Genomic DNA, 16,172 nt, shown 5'->3' with positions numbered 1-16,172 from the left:
AGCATTTTTGGTTTTCAGCCAATAGCATTCACAATTGTTGGTTTAGACACAGAATTTTTATTTTGGTGCATCTCAAGTCAGTAGAGAATTCTATATTCGCTAGGGACTGTAGAGCGACCAAGGAACTTGTAGGTCATCCGAGTACTTCTAGCCTATGGTTTTTCTGAATACTATGAATTCAGACATCCTACTTGTCTTACATATTGTTTCTTACATACTATATAGTAGGGAAGTATGGGATTTTGGACACACTGAAGAGTGTCGCACACCAGATGATTGGCCCCACCCTGATCCAATACCTGCATAAGCAGGCACAATGCATTGACAGACTTTTAATTTGCTTTGAGCACTGTTTCTCGTCGACGGTGGGGCACATTTTCAACCATCACCATACTGCAAACATAGACTCAACGCAGCTCTTCAAGCAACATGCTATTTTGTTGTTTAAATCTTTGTTTATTTGCATTTGTACCTGTTTTTAAGGCCCAACACTGCAATACGGTGCACATATCACAGTTGAAAGTATTACACAACAGTTGCGCACATTCAAATGTTACTTAGTATGAATTAATTTAGATGGCGCTCGGTGACGCGGCAGATATATGAACAATGTGTCCTGAGTCTAAGCTGGGCCTGATAAAAAAATCTGTTTAGAAGTTAAAAAACGCATGTCGCTGTGTGGCATGGAGCATCCGGTGTGCGACGCTCTTGAGAGTCTTAACATAGTGGATACGTTTCTGCAACTGGCACCAGCTCATGCTCTTCTTGGCAGGGTTCAGCAACCAAAAAAATAGATGCAAAAAATGACAGAATGTGGCACAGCACATTCATAGCACAAGTGCATACAATAAGATTTGGTGAATAATATAAGACAGTCCCATGACTTAATTTTGGGTAAACGATGCCTTTACACCATTGAAACGGGTTCCGGTTTACTTATATACAGTAAAGTTCATTCATAGACACAATAAGCATTCCACAATCCCAAGGTCCTTTAACTTTTAAGTAACTTTTAAACAACTGGTCATTACTGTGGTATTATTTTATACGAAGCACTTGGTGCTTATTATGGGGAGATGGTTGGTACATACTCTAGTGACTTATAGCAGCAGCACTTACTGTAAAACTGAGCGTCAGTGCACCTCTAATAAAAACAACTGCAAGAGTGGCAAAAACACGCTTGTTGTTAGAACAATATGGGTCCTTTACTGAGACACAGATGGGAGGCAGAAGTGAGCGAGCAGAAAGAAAAAGTGGTGCTACAAAAAAAAAAAAAAAAAAGAGGCACACGTGCAGAAGCAGCGGTGGGTTTTTGTAGGGCTCATTCACTGTTCAGAAAAAGCCACTACAATATAGTTCATCCTTTGCACACTATAAAACGTCCACAAGCACCCCAAGCGGTGTAAAGCATCAGAACTAAAGCCCCCATGATGCTTTCTGGCTGTGAAGGGCAGACCTGGGCTGACAGGAAGAGGAAGAGGAGCAGGAGGAAGAGGCAGGGGCTGCAGCGCTGCCCAGTGATGCCCTCACACGGGACTGGTAGAGCCGCTTAGCCAGGTCTTGCTCATACTGCCTTACGTCCTCCTCTAAGCCATAAGGCCTTTAGAGCAGCAAGTAAGAAAGCAGAGAGGATAGAGGACGATAACACACACAAAGACAAGGGAAGAGAGGAAGGAGCACAGATGAAAGGAAACACTCTGAAACAGACAGTAGAGATTAAGAAAGGAAGGCCTACATTTAGAGTCAGAGACATCAAAGACACATTTACAAGTTGAGTATGTGTTACAATAAAACAAATACTACATGAAAAGTTCAAAAAGATTTTAAAGAAGCCAATCAGCTCAGCAAGCCTGCATCAATTTCATTACAAAAAAAGGAAAACACTATTGTAAAATGATGAAATATTTCCAATTTATGACCCATTTCTTATCGAGTGCAGTTTATATTCATTGCTGTGATTTAAAGCAGATTTTTAGCATTGTTTATTCATAATCACAGTTTCCAATTAAAAAACTATTTTTATATTTGGTTCATGTCACAACCAAATGATATACAAAAGAGGAATGATTTCTGAAGGATCCTGTGACAAAGATGACAAGAGGAGTGACGCAGAATGATGCTTTAAATGACTTTTTAACCTACATTGAATAATATTTAACACTTTTACAGGATTTTTAAAATGCAGAAGAGGCTTCTTAAAAAATCCTCCAAACCTTTCACCAGTAATGTACAGTTAATATTGAGAAAATGTCTTTGAAAGCCCTGGTCATTAAGGGTAGAGTAAGCGTTTACTTGGAGACTGGAGTAAAAAGATGAGATTAAGGCACCAGAAGCAGAGATTACAGGAGGAGACTGGAAAGACAACTGTTCCCCATCTGGCAGTTTTACACTGTTTTCATACCTGGCTGCTCTCCACATGGCTCTCTTCTCTGCCTCCAGGGCTCGTTTTTCAGCAGGCGACAGCTCCTTGTCCAAAGCGACAGTGAGCTCTGGGCTCTGCATGCGTAATCGATCTTGATGCCTGCGCTCGGCTTTGGCCGTCCGGATGGGAGCCGCAGATTCACCGGGATAAACTGGGATCAATCTGTTGTGGTAAACACTGTGTCAGGCATATTTCAAATGTACAGGAGAACCACAAAACTCAGCTGTTTAGTATTACAGTAGCTTTACTCACCCGGTCATAGAATTGGGTCTCTGCTCCAGTCTGAAACTGTCTTCCACTGAATTACGCTGGGAGTCTCCTTTACCGTCGATAGAGGAAGGACTGAAAAAACGGTATACCATTTACTTCATTATTTTATAAGAAATAGTATATATATATATATATATATATATATATATATATATATATATATGATTCCCAACCACTACTTTGAGAACCACTGATTACTGATGTTCAGTTTGTGTTCTAAAACAAAACAAAACAAACAAACAAACACATCTGGAACACAACAAATAAATCAGCAGCTCTGAGAGTAGCTCACCCTGAGCTTCCGCAGTGGCTGGGTGGTGTGGCACTATAGTTTGGTGGTGTGGCACACTGCCGTGAAGTCGGGGAACCCAAGCTCTCTACCTTGTACTCCACACCATCAAGAACAACCTTTCCGTGAGCCTTCATATGTGCCACTTGCTTGGCAAGATCCTCTTCTTCCTCCTCCTCATCTTCATCCAACATGAACTCTCGCGCCCTCTGTTCAATTCGCTTTGCTGAGGAACGACATTCAGATGATTGAGCATGACTCAAATTTGACAAAAGTAAGACTGACAACCAAACAAACACAAACCTTCTTCCTCCTTCATTTTCTTCAGGTCATCTTCTCCCACCAGTGAGATGCGAGGTTTGGGTTTGTCTGGAGTCTGTTGCTTCACATCGATCTCGAAATACTTTTGTCTGTCTTTGAAGGAGCGCTGTTCTGGACTGTGCCTACCCAGAGGCGAAGGGGTCTGGCAGAGAGAAAAGTGGAAAACAGTTTAGTAAACACCGTCTAGCAAGCACCCAAATTTGACATGCCTTTGACATGCACGAGCAGCTCCCATAAAGATCTGAAATTCAGACAAGAAGTGAGCAATAGCACAAAAGAAGCAAATCTTCCATCCACCACCATCATAATGCAGTGATTGCTTAATGTGCTGTCATTGCTAAAATAAAAATATTGTAATTACTGCTCTCCTGAAGCCTCTTTCTCACCAACAATAACCGCATTGATTCAAACAGAACATTGATTGATCACGTTTCCATACTTGACTGAAAAACATGCTGCAAAACGATTTTGGAAGCGACCTGTACACCCGCACCACCACCACTCAAGCTGAAGAGCATCCAGTGTCAGAGTGCTTCTGCTGGAGACGATGGTACCTTTGGCTCCACTGAAGGGCGAGACAGGCGTGGCACAGCTGCCAGGCTTCTGTACTCGCTGCGGTCAGATAAGAGGGAGGGACGAGGACCACTGCCCTCACCATCACACTCATCCATAAACACTTCATTATTCAGCTCAGGCTGAAACTGCCATCAGGTACAATATATCAGCACACAAGGAATACAGAGTTCTACTTATTTGTTGTGGTGAGTCAGTACACATTGAATAAGGCTTAGGGGTCACACAGAAAAAAAGACCTTGTGGGTGAATGTTTGGAATACACTACATGACTTGTGGAGTCTGAAAAACTATTTTTACTACTAAGAACATTAGAGCATCTACACTTAACATTCAAAATGATGTTTAAAAACTGAACAGAGAAACATTCACCTCTATTAAAGGCTGATGAATGCAATTGAAGTGTCTGAATTTTCCTGCTCATACTACTCCCTAAAAGGATGATGTTTGTGAAGATAAAAGCCCAAGCCCAATCCCAATTCTACCCCTTAGCTCTTCCCCTTACCCCTACTCCTCATTTTGTCATGTAAAGGGCTAGGGCTGTCCCAATGCTCTTAATTTTGAATGCGTAGGGCTAAGGGGAAGGGCTAGATAGCCCTTGAAACTGAGACTGCACACGAAAGTAAGGAGATACACAAGTTACTTTTTTGCCATTATTACAAATGCTTACAACAAACAAGCACATATTTTAATACATCATTAACAGTGTTAATGTTTTACTGTCATGCTTAAAAAAAAGATAAGAAAAAAAAATGCTAAATTTGGCTATCTGTAATCCATTATAAAAATGACTGTGTAGCAGTTCCACAACATACTTTTAAATGTCACTTGAACACCCTGTCAGAAAAAATTTAATTGGGATTATGCCAAAATGCATGTTTAATATTCTCTGAATGGATAGAATCGGGGTCTATAGCAGGGCTTCTCAAATTATCCGAATAGACGCACCTCCATTGAATTTTATTATTTCAAAAGCACCATACAGTGTGTGTGTAAGGGATTACAAGTGTGGATTTACTACTTTAAAAAATGCATGGTAAACTTGTAATCATAATAGTGTTTTTTTGTCTTTTGGGGCGATGGTGGCAACATTCTTTACTACATCGAGCGGAATTAGTTTCCAATAAAGCAAAGATGACAAAATAAATTAAGTAAAAAAAAACCCAAAAAAACCCCCGTTTTTTAAAGATGGAAAGCAGGAAGAGAAGTGCTATCGCTCAGTTATATTACTTTTGTTGTTTGGGATGCAGTGACAGTCAAATATTTAGCTGAACTTTATATGCTCATAAATGATCATAAAAGCCCTTGTGCTGCATGCATCAGCTGACATGCAGCGAGGGGTTTGGGCCTTTGATAAACTATGATGGTTTGTGTTCATTGAAAAGTAAGAATGATTAAAAAATCCAAATAAAAAAAGTGCTTTAAGGTGACATTGTGTCTTCAGGTGTCATGCTCAGGCACACTTTGCACTCACATTTCAAGCATACCGCACCAGAGTCTGACTGAACCATGCTCTGGCACACCTCTTTCAACCGGGCCAGGGCTGGCCAATTGAATTGCGCCCAAACATGGTACGAAGCCCTTACACTAGTCGAATGAGCCGGGAAATGGGGGTCAAACATGCCCAGGCATGGTTCAGATTGCCTAGTGCAAGTACACACTAAAGACTGCTCTGTATTTTGTCACTTGTTGTTTTTCCACTTTTGCAATTGTTAGAATACACAACAAGTCACTTGTATCGTTTTGAATGGGAAAAAGTGTAACAGTCTATATGGCGAATAAAGCCTGCCTTTGAGTACAGGAGCCGATCATTGATCGCTATATTGAGAATAAAGCCCGCCTTCTAGTACAGAAGTCAATCATCAGTCGCTATAGGCCTATGATACTCTGGTAGAGGGGCTCAAACCAGACATGAGTTTCTGCAAATTGTGTTTGCTTCAGACATTTAGAAATGAATCTAATGAGACAGTTGTTGTTTAATTATATTGGTGATTCCTAATATGAAATACAATCATAAGCTAGGCAAGCAGTTTTAGAGAATTCAATGTTTCCTTATTCAAACAGAATGTCTGGGCATACTGCCCGAGAGGCATTTCAAAGATGGCCACCAAGTGAAATGACTCGTCTTGAAGGGACTTTATATACAGTACGCAAATGTTTATTAAAAAGGAGTTTTTGTATAACTGACATTTCTAGACCTTTGACACGGATTAAAAATTCACTTTGAACCTTTAGAATTGAGACTTTTGAGACCACCTGGTCTAAACCTTGAACTGCAAATTTTGGTGCGATCAGTCAATTCCGACAAGCCAAAATCTAGCAATGATGCATCCAGACAGAAAATATGGGCAAAAACCTGGTAGTGCACAAGTCATGTAGTGTATTCTAGCCTTAAATTACCACTTTAAAATTTTAGATCCCAAATTATCTAAATATAAGACATACCTCAGGTGATGGCTGTTTTGCACTGACATTGTTCCGTGGAGAATAAAGATCCTATAAATAACCAAAAAAAAAAAGATGATTTAGTAAAGATGCATTTTATACAAACAAAAAAAAGTTCCATTCACAAGACCTGAGTTGGACAAACTTTACACACTGCAAAGGAGTAACAACATCAAACATCAAGTGACAGACAAATGATGCACATCGGTTTCCCTGGGAGATGAGCTCCTGGATTTGACACCACCATACGGGTGACTCATGCACAACGACAGCAAACAAGCTCCCGAAGGAACAAACGTCCAATAGGAAGACTTCCCAAACAGGAAATATGGATGATGGGGGGGGAAACCACGACATGCTCACATCCTGGAGGAGCCTTTGTCCTACCTGAGGGGGTTCCAGTACGGCCAGGGAGTGTGGCACAGCAGCGAAGGCCTTATAAACCTGCTTAATATTGATAGGGTATTCCTCATGTGTGTCAGGGGATGGGGCACGAGGCTGTACGAGGGGTCGGGGAGGGATTGAGGACGGAGGGTGGAGAAACAGACAGAGGACAAAAAGGATGGAACAGCCAATGAGAGACAGAGCAGCAAAGGCAGAACACAGGAGGAAAATGCAGGGCTCGAACGCATGCAGCCCAGTTGTCTTATGTCAATGGAAAGGTGGAGGGAGAGGAGAGAGAGAGAGAGAGTATGAGGTGGTCTGTGGGTATGGCGACTGGGGCGAACGACTCTGGACAATATCTGGGTTTACACTGGTATCCTGAGATAATGCGAGTGTAAACCTTGCTGTGCAAACAATGTGGTTTATGTGATTAGGGAAAGGGGGAAAAAATTCAGAAGAGGTGTCTTGATAGAAAACAGGCACAATGTTACTTGCAGTGATTGAAAAGTTGATATGTTTTGGTTTTTCTGAACAACCCGTTTCTTTGATCTGGCTCATGGTGCGATTTGTAAGGCTTTAACTGGCATGGCGCTCATCACACCACCTTGGATAATATATACATCTATATATTCGGAGAAAACAAAACAACAGTGGCATTCTGTTGCCTGGTAACGGAGGATGAAGGGGGAGCCTCATAGGGTTCAGACGGTGGTGAGGGATCTTACAGTGGTCTGAGAGTTGATGGGAGAGAGGCCATGCTGGAAGGGGTTTGGACTACTGTGGCCATCCTGACTGGCTGGAGACACAGGGGGTCGCACCCGAGAGAGAGGCTGGATGGCACCAGGTTTAGTCTAGAAGGAGAGAGAAATACATTAACAATAACAATTTAGCAACAGCCGATTTAATTAAATTAGATTAATTAGGGGTGTAACGGATCACGGTTGATATATGATCTGTTCGGATCACAACACACAGTTCGGAACGCACGTGACTTATGGATTAATAATTTTAAAGAGAGATCACCTCCCGCTTCAGAAAAATCAAGTTATGAAAGCATTTTGGCCTCCCTGTAAAATATAATGATGACGGAAAAAGTTAGGGTGGGACCTGAATGCTTTCCTAATTAAAGGCGTTTTCTGTCACTGTTTGTTTAGTAACGTAAAGCTGCATGATTAAACATTAAAAGATTGTGATCTCAATTCAAACCCATGCAACATGAATGATAAATATTACTGATTTGCATAAGTTTATTAATCCTTTGAAGCGCTGCATTCAAATCTGCGTTTGATTGACAGAGATTCAATTTTTACACTTTATCAGTTCGTTTTTTGCAGTAATATTTTGTACAAATATGACGTTTGTCTCCTCCTTTTTTCTGATCTGAAAAATGGACCGATTCATGACTGAAAAAAAAAAAGTAGTGTGATCCGAAACAAGAGATTTGTGATTCGTTACACCACTAACATCAATATGATCAATCATGTATTTGCTCTAGTCTATGTATTTTCTAGACTTTTAGGCACTCACTGATGCATTATCCTTGGTGTTTGCATTTGAAGGGAAATGAATGTTTGACTGAAACACAAAAAACAAAAACATGAGGGTGAAGATGTAGCAACTGGAGGAAAAAGGAAAACCTTTTCACACAGGATTTGCAGTAAAGTAGCTATACAATTGAGCTCAATTCACTATATATATATATATATATATATATATATATATATATATATACTCCTGTTCAAAGGTGTCATTAAGGTTTCTTTTCTCAATAAATTTGACACTTTAAATAACCAAAGACTTATTAAATTGACCTAAGGTGACAAAGACTGTCCACTTGGTTGATTTTTTTCTTCTATTTAGATTCTAAATTCTAAATAGTTCTTAAGAGCATTAAATCAGCATATTAGAATGATTTCTGATGTGTCATGTAACACTAAAGACTGAAACTTTAACTTTGGCATTAGAGAAATAACTCAATTTTTTTTTAACTTAAGTTATAACAATATTTTGTTCTATTGGATAAAAGGACAGAATATTGTTATTTTTTTTGTTAGAAGTTATAACGGAACAGAATATTGTGTTAACAGATTTTTCAGTATTATTTTATTACACACAAAAATTGTCTAACTAACTCCAAATATTTATTCAGTACATTATACTTCTTATTTTTAATCAACTTTCCAAACGCATGGTGTTAATTAACAAAGCTGTAGTTACAAGCTCAACTTCTTGGTTCTGTGAAAACACTAAAGAGTGAAGCATTTCACTGCTTTAGAGCAAGAAAAGCAGGACATGCTTATTAACACACAGGCCTGTACACCATTCCCTGCAATGTCTAATGCAAAGCCAAGAGCAGCTTGTGCAGGCTATTCAGCCCACTTACATATCGAACCTCTCTTCCAAGCATCGCAGAGGAAGATTTGTGAGACTGCTGAGAAATATCAAAATGTTGATCTCCATCAGTCACAATACTAAATTGATGGAGACGCAAACAAGACTTTTGAACATGCAAAAGACCAGCATAAATCTGCACTGCCTTCCTCATGAAAAATGTGTGACAGCCGAATGAAAATACATGAGAAATTAAAAGGGCCAACAATGAAGATTAAGGGAGACTCTGTGAAAAAGTACTGACCTGTGAGTTGTGTGGAGAGTGTGCAGCATCTCGGACAGGACTGTCAATCCTGAAAGGCTCAGATGGTGAAGCCTGCAATACAAGTAAACAAATATGATCACAAATGGAAAAAAAACTGCTTGTGCTCTGTGGTATTCCTCAAAAAAAAAAAGATGAGGTCTATCATATCCAAAACGCAGTTAAAAGCAGTTCACCTTGATTTGAGAGTAACTTTTTTAATATCTTTTTTACTGTAGTTGACAAATGTGTTCTACTGCATGCCACAAATCATTTATAACAAGCACTTATGCCATAAAAACTGCATACGTCCACAGTGTCTAGAACATGTCATGCTATGAAAACATTTTACACATCTCTTTAAAACCCAAAATGCTTTATGTTCCTCTGTATGTTTGGTGGTTTGGTATTTAAGGTGCAAGGTCACCCCTTGACCCTTTTTGTTTAGCACCTGTTCATTTCACATTCAAAGCATTCTCAGTTTCTCTGGAAAGATACAGATGCTTTAAGACCACAGAGTTACACACATTAAAGGGTTTTTCTGCTCCATTTTTTAGCTTACCCCATTATCTACACATATGAAATGTGTATATATGGAATACATTTCTGTCAAACAATTCTCCAACCCAATGATATCTTCAAAGACACCCTAATGGAGATTCCCGTACAATTCTTTGGATGGCATTTGTATTTGAGGTGGCATGTTAACTCTAAATAGCTACTGATGACACACCATGCTTGAGCATAAAGCACACTCAGTCAGAACAAACACTCTCCAAGGCTGCTTGCCTTGCTGTACAACCAGGGCTGCAGCTGCCCATGCTTGCCGTAACCCACAGGTGGCCCTGATAAAATGCGCTCTTCTGGTGGGCAGCCTTTGCCCTTGCGGTTAGCCACAAGAAATGGGTTTTCACTAAAGCAGATTGGTTGGGAGTCCACAAGACATTCCTCCTCCTCTTGAGCCATTCCTAGATCTAAGACCAGGTCCCGTGAGTCAGCTTGGGGCTGTTTTGAAGCCGCTGAACTTGCGGCTGGGCAGATTGGAGATGAAGGGAGGGCAACAGGTTCTACATGGTACATAGAAGCATGGACTTTCTCAAAACCCAGGGGGTCTACGGGGCCAGCCGGCATGGCAGCCTCCATTTTGGCAAATGTGGAAAAGGAGGGAGAAAACTGATGAATGAAAGAAAGAGAGAACAGAATGTGATCGACGGAGACAAAAAGGAGAAGAAAACAGACTAATGAAAGAGCAAATAATGGGGAAAACGAAAACGGCGTAAAAATCACAGCACATCAAATATGAAAGAAAATCGACAATGAGTGAAACAGATGGGGTTAGTTTTGCAGAACTTAGAAAAATCACAACCATGCTAAACTCACAAATATCTAGCGGTCAGGCCAATTCAGATGAGTTGAGGAGCTAAATACAGCTATCTCATCATCCTGAGAAATCTCACAGCAGACAGTCAATCAACCCTAGAGAACATTTGCACTAATGAGCTGTGTGAGCTTTATTAAAGACTTAAGACTTGATATGGCCTGTGACAGATTGAATCAATCAATTCAATAAAAACTGCCCATATTCTGTTTCAGTGCAGTCTTTATTAAGCATATATTAAAGTTAGACCTACATATTTGTTTTCTTCTTAAAATGTTCTACATAATTTTTGTTTTAGATTTAGAAAAGTTAGTAGACATCTCAGTTCGTTTTCAGTGGAACATTTCATTCTTATTTACATATTTCTCCACTTTTATATAATAATAGTTCTAGTTGTTAACAATAATACAATTCCATTTCTTTTAGCATTATTATCATTACCACATTTTGCCAATGTAAGTAGGCCTACAAGATTTGAAAATCTCTTTCAGCATCATGAACACTTGCTTTAGGAGATGACTAAAGTCTAAAAATCACAGATACCACATTAATTAGTTCTTATTTGCACTACTTAAAACACTAGAGAGAAAGCCCTAACTACAATATACAATCATGTATGTACTGTTATTAACATTAGGTAAGAAATATTGTTTTCACAAAGGAAAAAAAAACAAATGACTCCACAGACAGCAGCAGTTAGTAGCACAACGTGATGCTTAAGCTGTGACATACATCTAATGGCCTCATACTGATAAAAACTACATTGAGCGTCTCCTGTGCAGATTAAAGACTCATCTATAAATAGCCGTGACTAAACTGTTCTTCATATACCACAAATCACACGAGGCAGAAATCTGTGCTCTAGTGTTTCCCTATCTAAGAGCAGTCCACCCCCTCCCCATTCCTCACTTCACTTCGCTAACAGCTGCTACTGCTATGTAGGTTAATCATTCCCAGAAAACAGACTCAGGTATTTTTGTCCTTTAGATATTACTGATATTGTCTCTTTGTGAACATTTTTAGCCTAAGTAAATAATAATTAAATAAAGCTCAGATTACATATTTTACTTAATACAAAGACCCTTAATATGGTAATTTTTATTTACTTTAGGTGATGTAAAGCTCTTTTTATATGCAGTAGTTAGCATAAAACAATTTACTGACTTTTGTCAATGTCTAAGTACTGCTAATTGTCAAATTTAAAATAAAATGCACCAATGCTCACATAAAACAAAACATTCAGAGAGTTAGTAAAAAAGCAATGAGTGCTGAAAAATGACAGAAAAGCTCTATGAAAGTTTCAGAGTAACCTTAGCGTTAAACTCACAGTAAGATGACAGGAGCAGATTCCTAGCGGCTCGACTCCAGATAACTTAACTGTCAAAATCTTTAGAGGGTTCCTTCATCCTCAAATGCCACACCCACCGTTAAAGCGTTCAGCCAATCAGCACACAGCGTACATTTTAAAATAGCTTGAGTGACTGTCAGCTGTCAGCCGCCACCTCCCCCTCCCTACACATCAAGCACCAGCAAATAGTGTGTATTTTGTCAGAAGTATTGCTGGAATGGCCAGCAGCTGGACCGCTTCACCTTTGGCACTACTACTAACATGTAAAGCTTGACCTGATAATGTTTCAGAAGACCAATAGCATTTGATCAGACCACTCCCATACTTACTATTCAAAAGGCCTCTAGCAAGAGCTTACCCATTTAAATAAGAGCAGCGGACTGTATGGAATGCATGTGTAATAAATGGGTCTACATTGACCATTCATAGCCATTCAGAAGCCAATCAAACGCATGTTTATAAGAAAGCATCTGTTAGGAAGATCTCACACTTGCCATCAAACACTTGTAGACCCTCACAGATGAAAAACTAGACATCATAAACAAAACAATAAAGTATCACACATCACACCAGAGCTGGGCCAATAAACAATATTATATCGAATCACAATAAAAAAAATAAAAAAAATACATCAATAACAATGATAAGCTTTGGAATTTTTTTTTTACTCTATATTGAGATATATATATATATATATATATATATATATATATATATATATATAAGAGCCAATCACACAACAGAAATGTGCAACAATGAGAATCTAAAAAAGTGTGTTGATGTTAGAGATGTACCGAATTTTCAGCCACCAAAAATTTATTGGCCAAAAATATGTTATACCATTAAAATGGACCCTCTCATGATTGTGGCCACAGTAATTGTTGGGGTACTCTGTTAAAAGTGGAAGCATTAACAACTTATGTATAGTAACAAAATGTATATAGTTATCGTTCAATATGGAAAATAATTATCGAGATTGCATTTTTGCCATATCGCCGAGCCCTATTCCACACCAGATTTTCAAATTCTTCTGGACACAACCTCAAAGAAACAAGCCTAATTATTGGGAGGTGCATGACCAATGACACAAACATGAATAGTGCTGCAGAGGGTTGTTGTAGCTGTATATGCATATGTCAAAGTGGACATGACAAACAGTTCCTTTCAATCTGATATCAAGCTAGATAACAATTGTTTTTAATATGAAGTTTAGGATAGTTTTCTATGTACTATCAGTCAACTTGGTACAAAAAATGATAGACATTAAAATAACCTCAGACTGGATAGAATCATAGTATGAAGCTTAAAGGTCCAGTGAGGTGCTGTGAAATATGTATATTTTTATATGGGCGTTGGAGAGAAGCTGCACAAAAGAACTTAATTCAATTACTGACGATAATAACAAAAAGTAACAAGAGCTTAAAGTGCTTAAACTGGTCAACTGAGACTGAGATTGACTCTCTTCAATAATTATGCTTTGCACCATTTATTTAAAAGTACTACGTCAAATAAAGTGTTTTCTTCTAAACTATAACAAGTGCTCAAAGTGCTAAAGAACTGAACTGTTAAACTGAACATTAGAAGTGAAATCAAGCCCATTATCATTTATTTTTCTTCTAGGTTGTAAGCAAACTCTTTATTTTTTCCCTCTTGGCTGCAAGCAGGAGATCCGGCATAGTGCCGGAATACTTTACAGACTGCAGATTTTGGGTAATTGGAGGACTTGGAGCTGACAGGTTTCACAGAAATGCAGGGCTTAAAGTCGTTTGGCAACATTTGGACACCAAACTGCCAAAAATCTGAGCCAAATTCAAGAGGTAATTTTACATGAAGATACTTACTCTATTAACTTTCTGTAGACTAGTTGTAGGCAGAGCCGCCAGTGTCTTATAGTCCAGTTTCAGTGGTCCAGAGCTCAAACTCTGTAGACAGAGGGTCAGAACATTTGACTTTGTTAGTACACTGAAAGATCTCGGTTCACTAAAAAGGACAATCTTATTTGAACTTTCATTAAGTTGAGTATGAGGACACTGGATCTCTGATGAGCCTCTAGTGCTCAGAGGCTCAAATATTATTCATATGCTCATGTTCATGGTGAAGGTTGGCTCCATGTTTCACTCCCACTGCGGGCCATAAACACAGGGAGGGCATAAGGCCTCACCTCAGTTTCCTCCTCCAGCAAGCGAGTTGCCTCCTCGCGCTCCAAGCGCATGCGCTCCTTTACCAAAAGAGGGAGGGTGAGGAGGGGGTGTGGGGAATGAAGTTTACCCAATCACACACACATTTTGCCCACACAAATATAAACACACACACGCATTCCAGTGATGTTCATTGCACAGATGAGGATGAGGTTTAGGTGATGTAGAGCCAAGGATAAAAAAATAAATAAAACCGAGGGACCATGAAAACATGATGTTCAATGAATGGAATGAGGCAGAAATGAGATGGGATGTTTGGAATGACCAGCACCCGAAATCATTCAGAGGGATTTGAGGGAAAAGAGGGGCACAAGATAAGAGAAAGGGGGAAAGAAAAGTACAGATCCACAAATATTAGTTATAAGAGAGATTTGGAAGTGGCTTTCGTTTAAATAGCAATTTGTTAATATTATTATAAGAATCTGTTATAACACAGGTGTTCACAGGCCGGAACCACTTACCACTTTTTCCATCTCCTCTCGTTCCCACTGGGACGTCTCTCTTACCATTTCTACCTCCTGCAGAAAAGGTCAGACAGATAGGTGTTATTTTTCCATCTACGCTTCTGCTGTTTCTGTTCCGTGATGACTGAAAGCTGCTTACCTTCTGCATGATGTCAATCTCTTCTGGACTCAGGTCTCTGTCGACTGATGAGATGCTTTCCATACTGTTTTTACGAACAATACCTGCCGCAAACGGATTCGCAATAACACCAGGAGATGCCTGGAAGAATTAAACCAAACACAATTTATATATTATATTATATTATATTATATTATATTATATTATATATACACACATAAACTGCTCTGATGTATTTACCTCTATGGTTGAAGCACTTTTTGGGTCAAAGCCATCACAAATAAGCATGACCAGGGAATCTCCAGAAGCACGCAAGACCCTCACTGCTTCTGTATGTGTCATACCCAGCAGACTGTTGTTGCCCACCTCAAGAATACGCATACCCACCCGCAGTCGGCCATCTCGTGCAGCAGCACCGTTGGAGCTCACCTACAAATGAACAACAAATGAGCACATTTAGGACTTAACATGCATAGAGAATGAATTAAGCATATCAGCACATCTGTTGTTATCAGAATCTGCCGTTTTTAACCATGGTTTTGATTACCTTGGAAATAAAGATGCCCTCATCTGTGGGGTCAAAGGGGTTTCCTGCATGACCTTTAGCTCCGCCCCTAATGCTTATTCCCAGCTTTTCTCCAGGTTGCTTGTGAATGACAATTTCCTAAAATGACAGAGGGTGTTTTAGAGCAGTCTCACCCTCAACTTTATTGTCCTGTTTAGGGAAACTAAAATTGCAGCAAGGTTCAATAACACAGGTGAAGTTCCACATACACATTACCAAAATATTACCACACATTATAAAGTACATAATTTTTAAGATTCATCTCCCTCCCCACTGGACTAATTTAATGACCACCATTTTAAAATAATTTCTAATTTTGTTGATATAAATCATTTAGTAATGTGGTATGAGCCACCGCAGCTGTTTAAAATAAGTTGCATGCTGGGAATATCAGCATTAAGTATTAAGTGCATATACAAGTATATTTTACATATGTCAGAGACATTTTATTTTGTAACAGCAAAAAGCTTGTGTTGGTCTAATATTACTTGTTCTTTTTAAATGATCACACGTAGCATGGTTTTCATGTGAGACAGTATTTTACAAAGTATATACATTTATATTTTGACCTGGCAAGCAGGCTCATAGCCTAAACTAATTTTAAGTGATACATACAAAGGTTCCTTTGTGTTTTCAAGCCTCTGATATGCGCTCAGTTATTGAAAATTTGTTAAAACCAATGGGGTTTTATTCTTCAAAAAAATCAATCCTCAGTGGTGTCTATTGTGAAACACTGTGTTCATAAAAGAGGACTTCGTGTGCATG

The 16,172-nt window shown here is 39.1% G+C and overlaps 1 protein-coding gene across 50 annotated transcripts in view; it reads right to left on the bottom strand.

Annotated features, from left to right (window-relative positions):
- Positions 1–16,172, bottom strand: part of scrib (scribble planar cell polarity protein) — a 116,365-nt gene that overhangs the window by 10,447 nt on the left and 89,746 nt on the right. For 10 of the 50 annotated variants that reach the window (XM_087258910.1, XM_087258895.1, XM_087258911.1 and 7 more), the window contains 14 exons: positions 15,390–15,506; positions 15,083–15,271; positions 14,864–14,983; positions 14,722–14,778; positions 13,904–13,984; positions 9,340–9,411; positions 8,232–8,279; positions 7,430–7,555; positions 6,321–6,371; positions 3,857–4,003; positions 3,285–3,444; positions 2,985–3,207; positions 2,675–2,764; positions 2,402–2,584 (listed from right to left, as the gene is read on the bottom strand). In XM_087258910.1, coding sequence (XP_087115036.1) covers positions 2,402–2,584; positions 2,675–2,764; positions 2,985–3,207; positions 3,285–3,444; positions 3,857–4,003; positions 6,321–6,371; positions 7,430–7,555; positions 8,232–8,279; positions 9,340–9,411; positions 13,904–13,984; positions 14,722–14,778; positions 14,864–14,983; positions 15,083–15,271; positions 15,390–15,506 — 1,664 coding nt within the window. Of the gene's footprint in view, positions 1–1,456; positions 1,601–2,401; positions 2,585–2,674; positions 2,765–2,984; positions 3,208–3,284; positions 3,445–3,856; positions 4,004–6,320; positions 6,372–7,429; positions 7,556–8,231; positions 8,280–9,339; positions 9,412–13,903; positions 13,985–14,223; positions 14,281–14,721; positions 14,779–14,863; positions 14,984–15,082; positions 15,272–15,389; positions 15,507–16,172 lie in introns of all 50 variants that reach the window. The other 40 variants (XM_087258908.1, XM_087258923.1, XM_087258909.1 and 37 more) reach the window with 7 other exon arrangements.

The sequence above is a fragment of the Danio rerio genome, chromosome 7 (assembly GCF_052040795.2).
Source record: "Danio rerio strain M-AB ecotype USA chromosome 7, GRCz13ab, whole genome shotgun sequence".
NCBI lineage: Eukaryota > Metazoa > Chordata > Actinopteri > Cypriniformes > Danionidae > Danio > Danio rerio.
The sequence above is the reverse complement of the archived record's forward strand: the minus strand, read 5'-3'. Positions and strand labels throughout refer to the sequence as shown.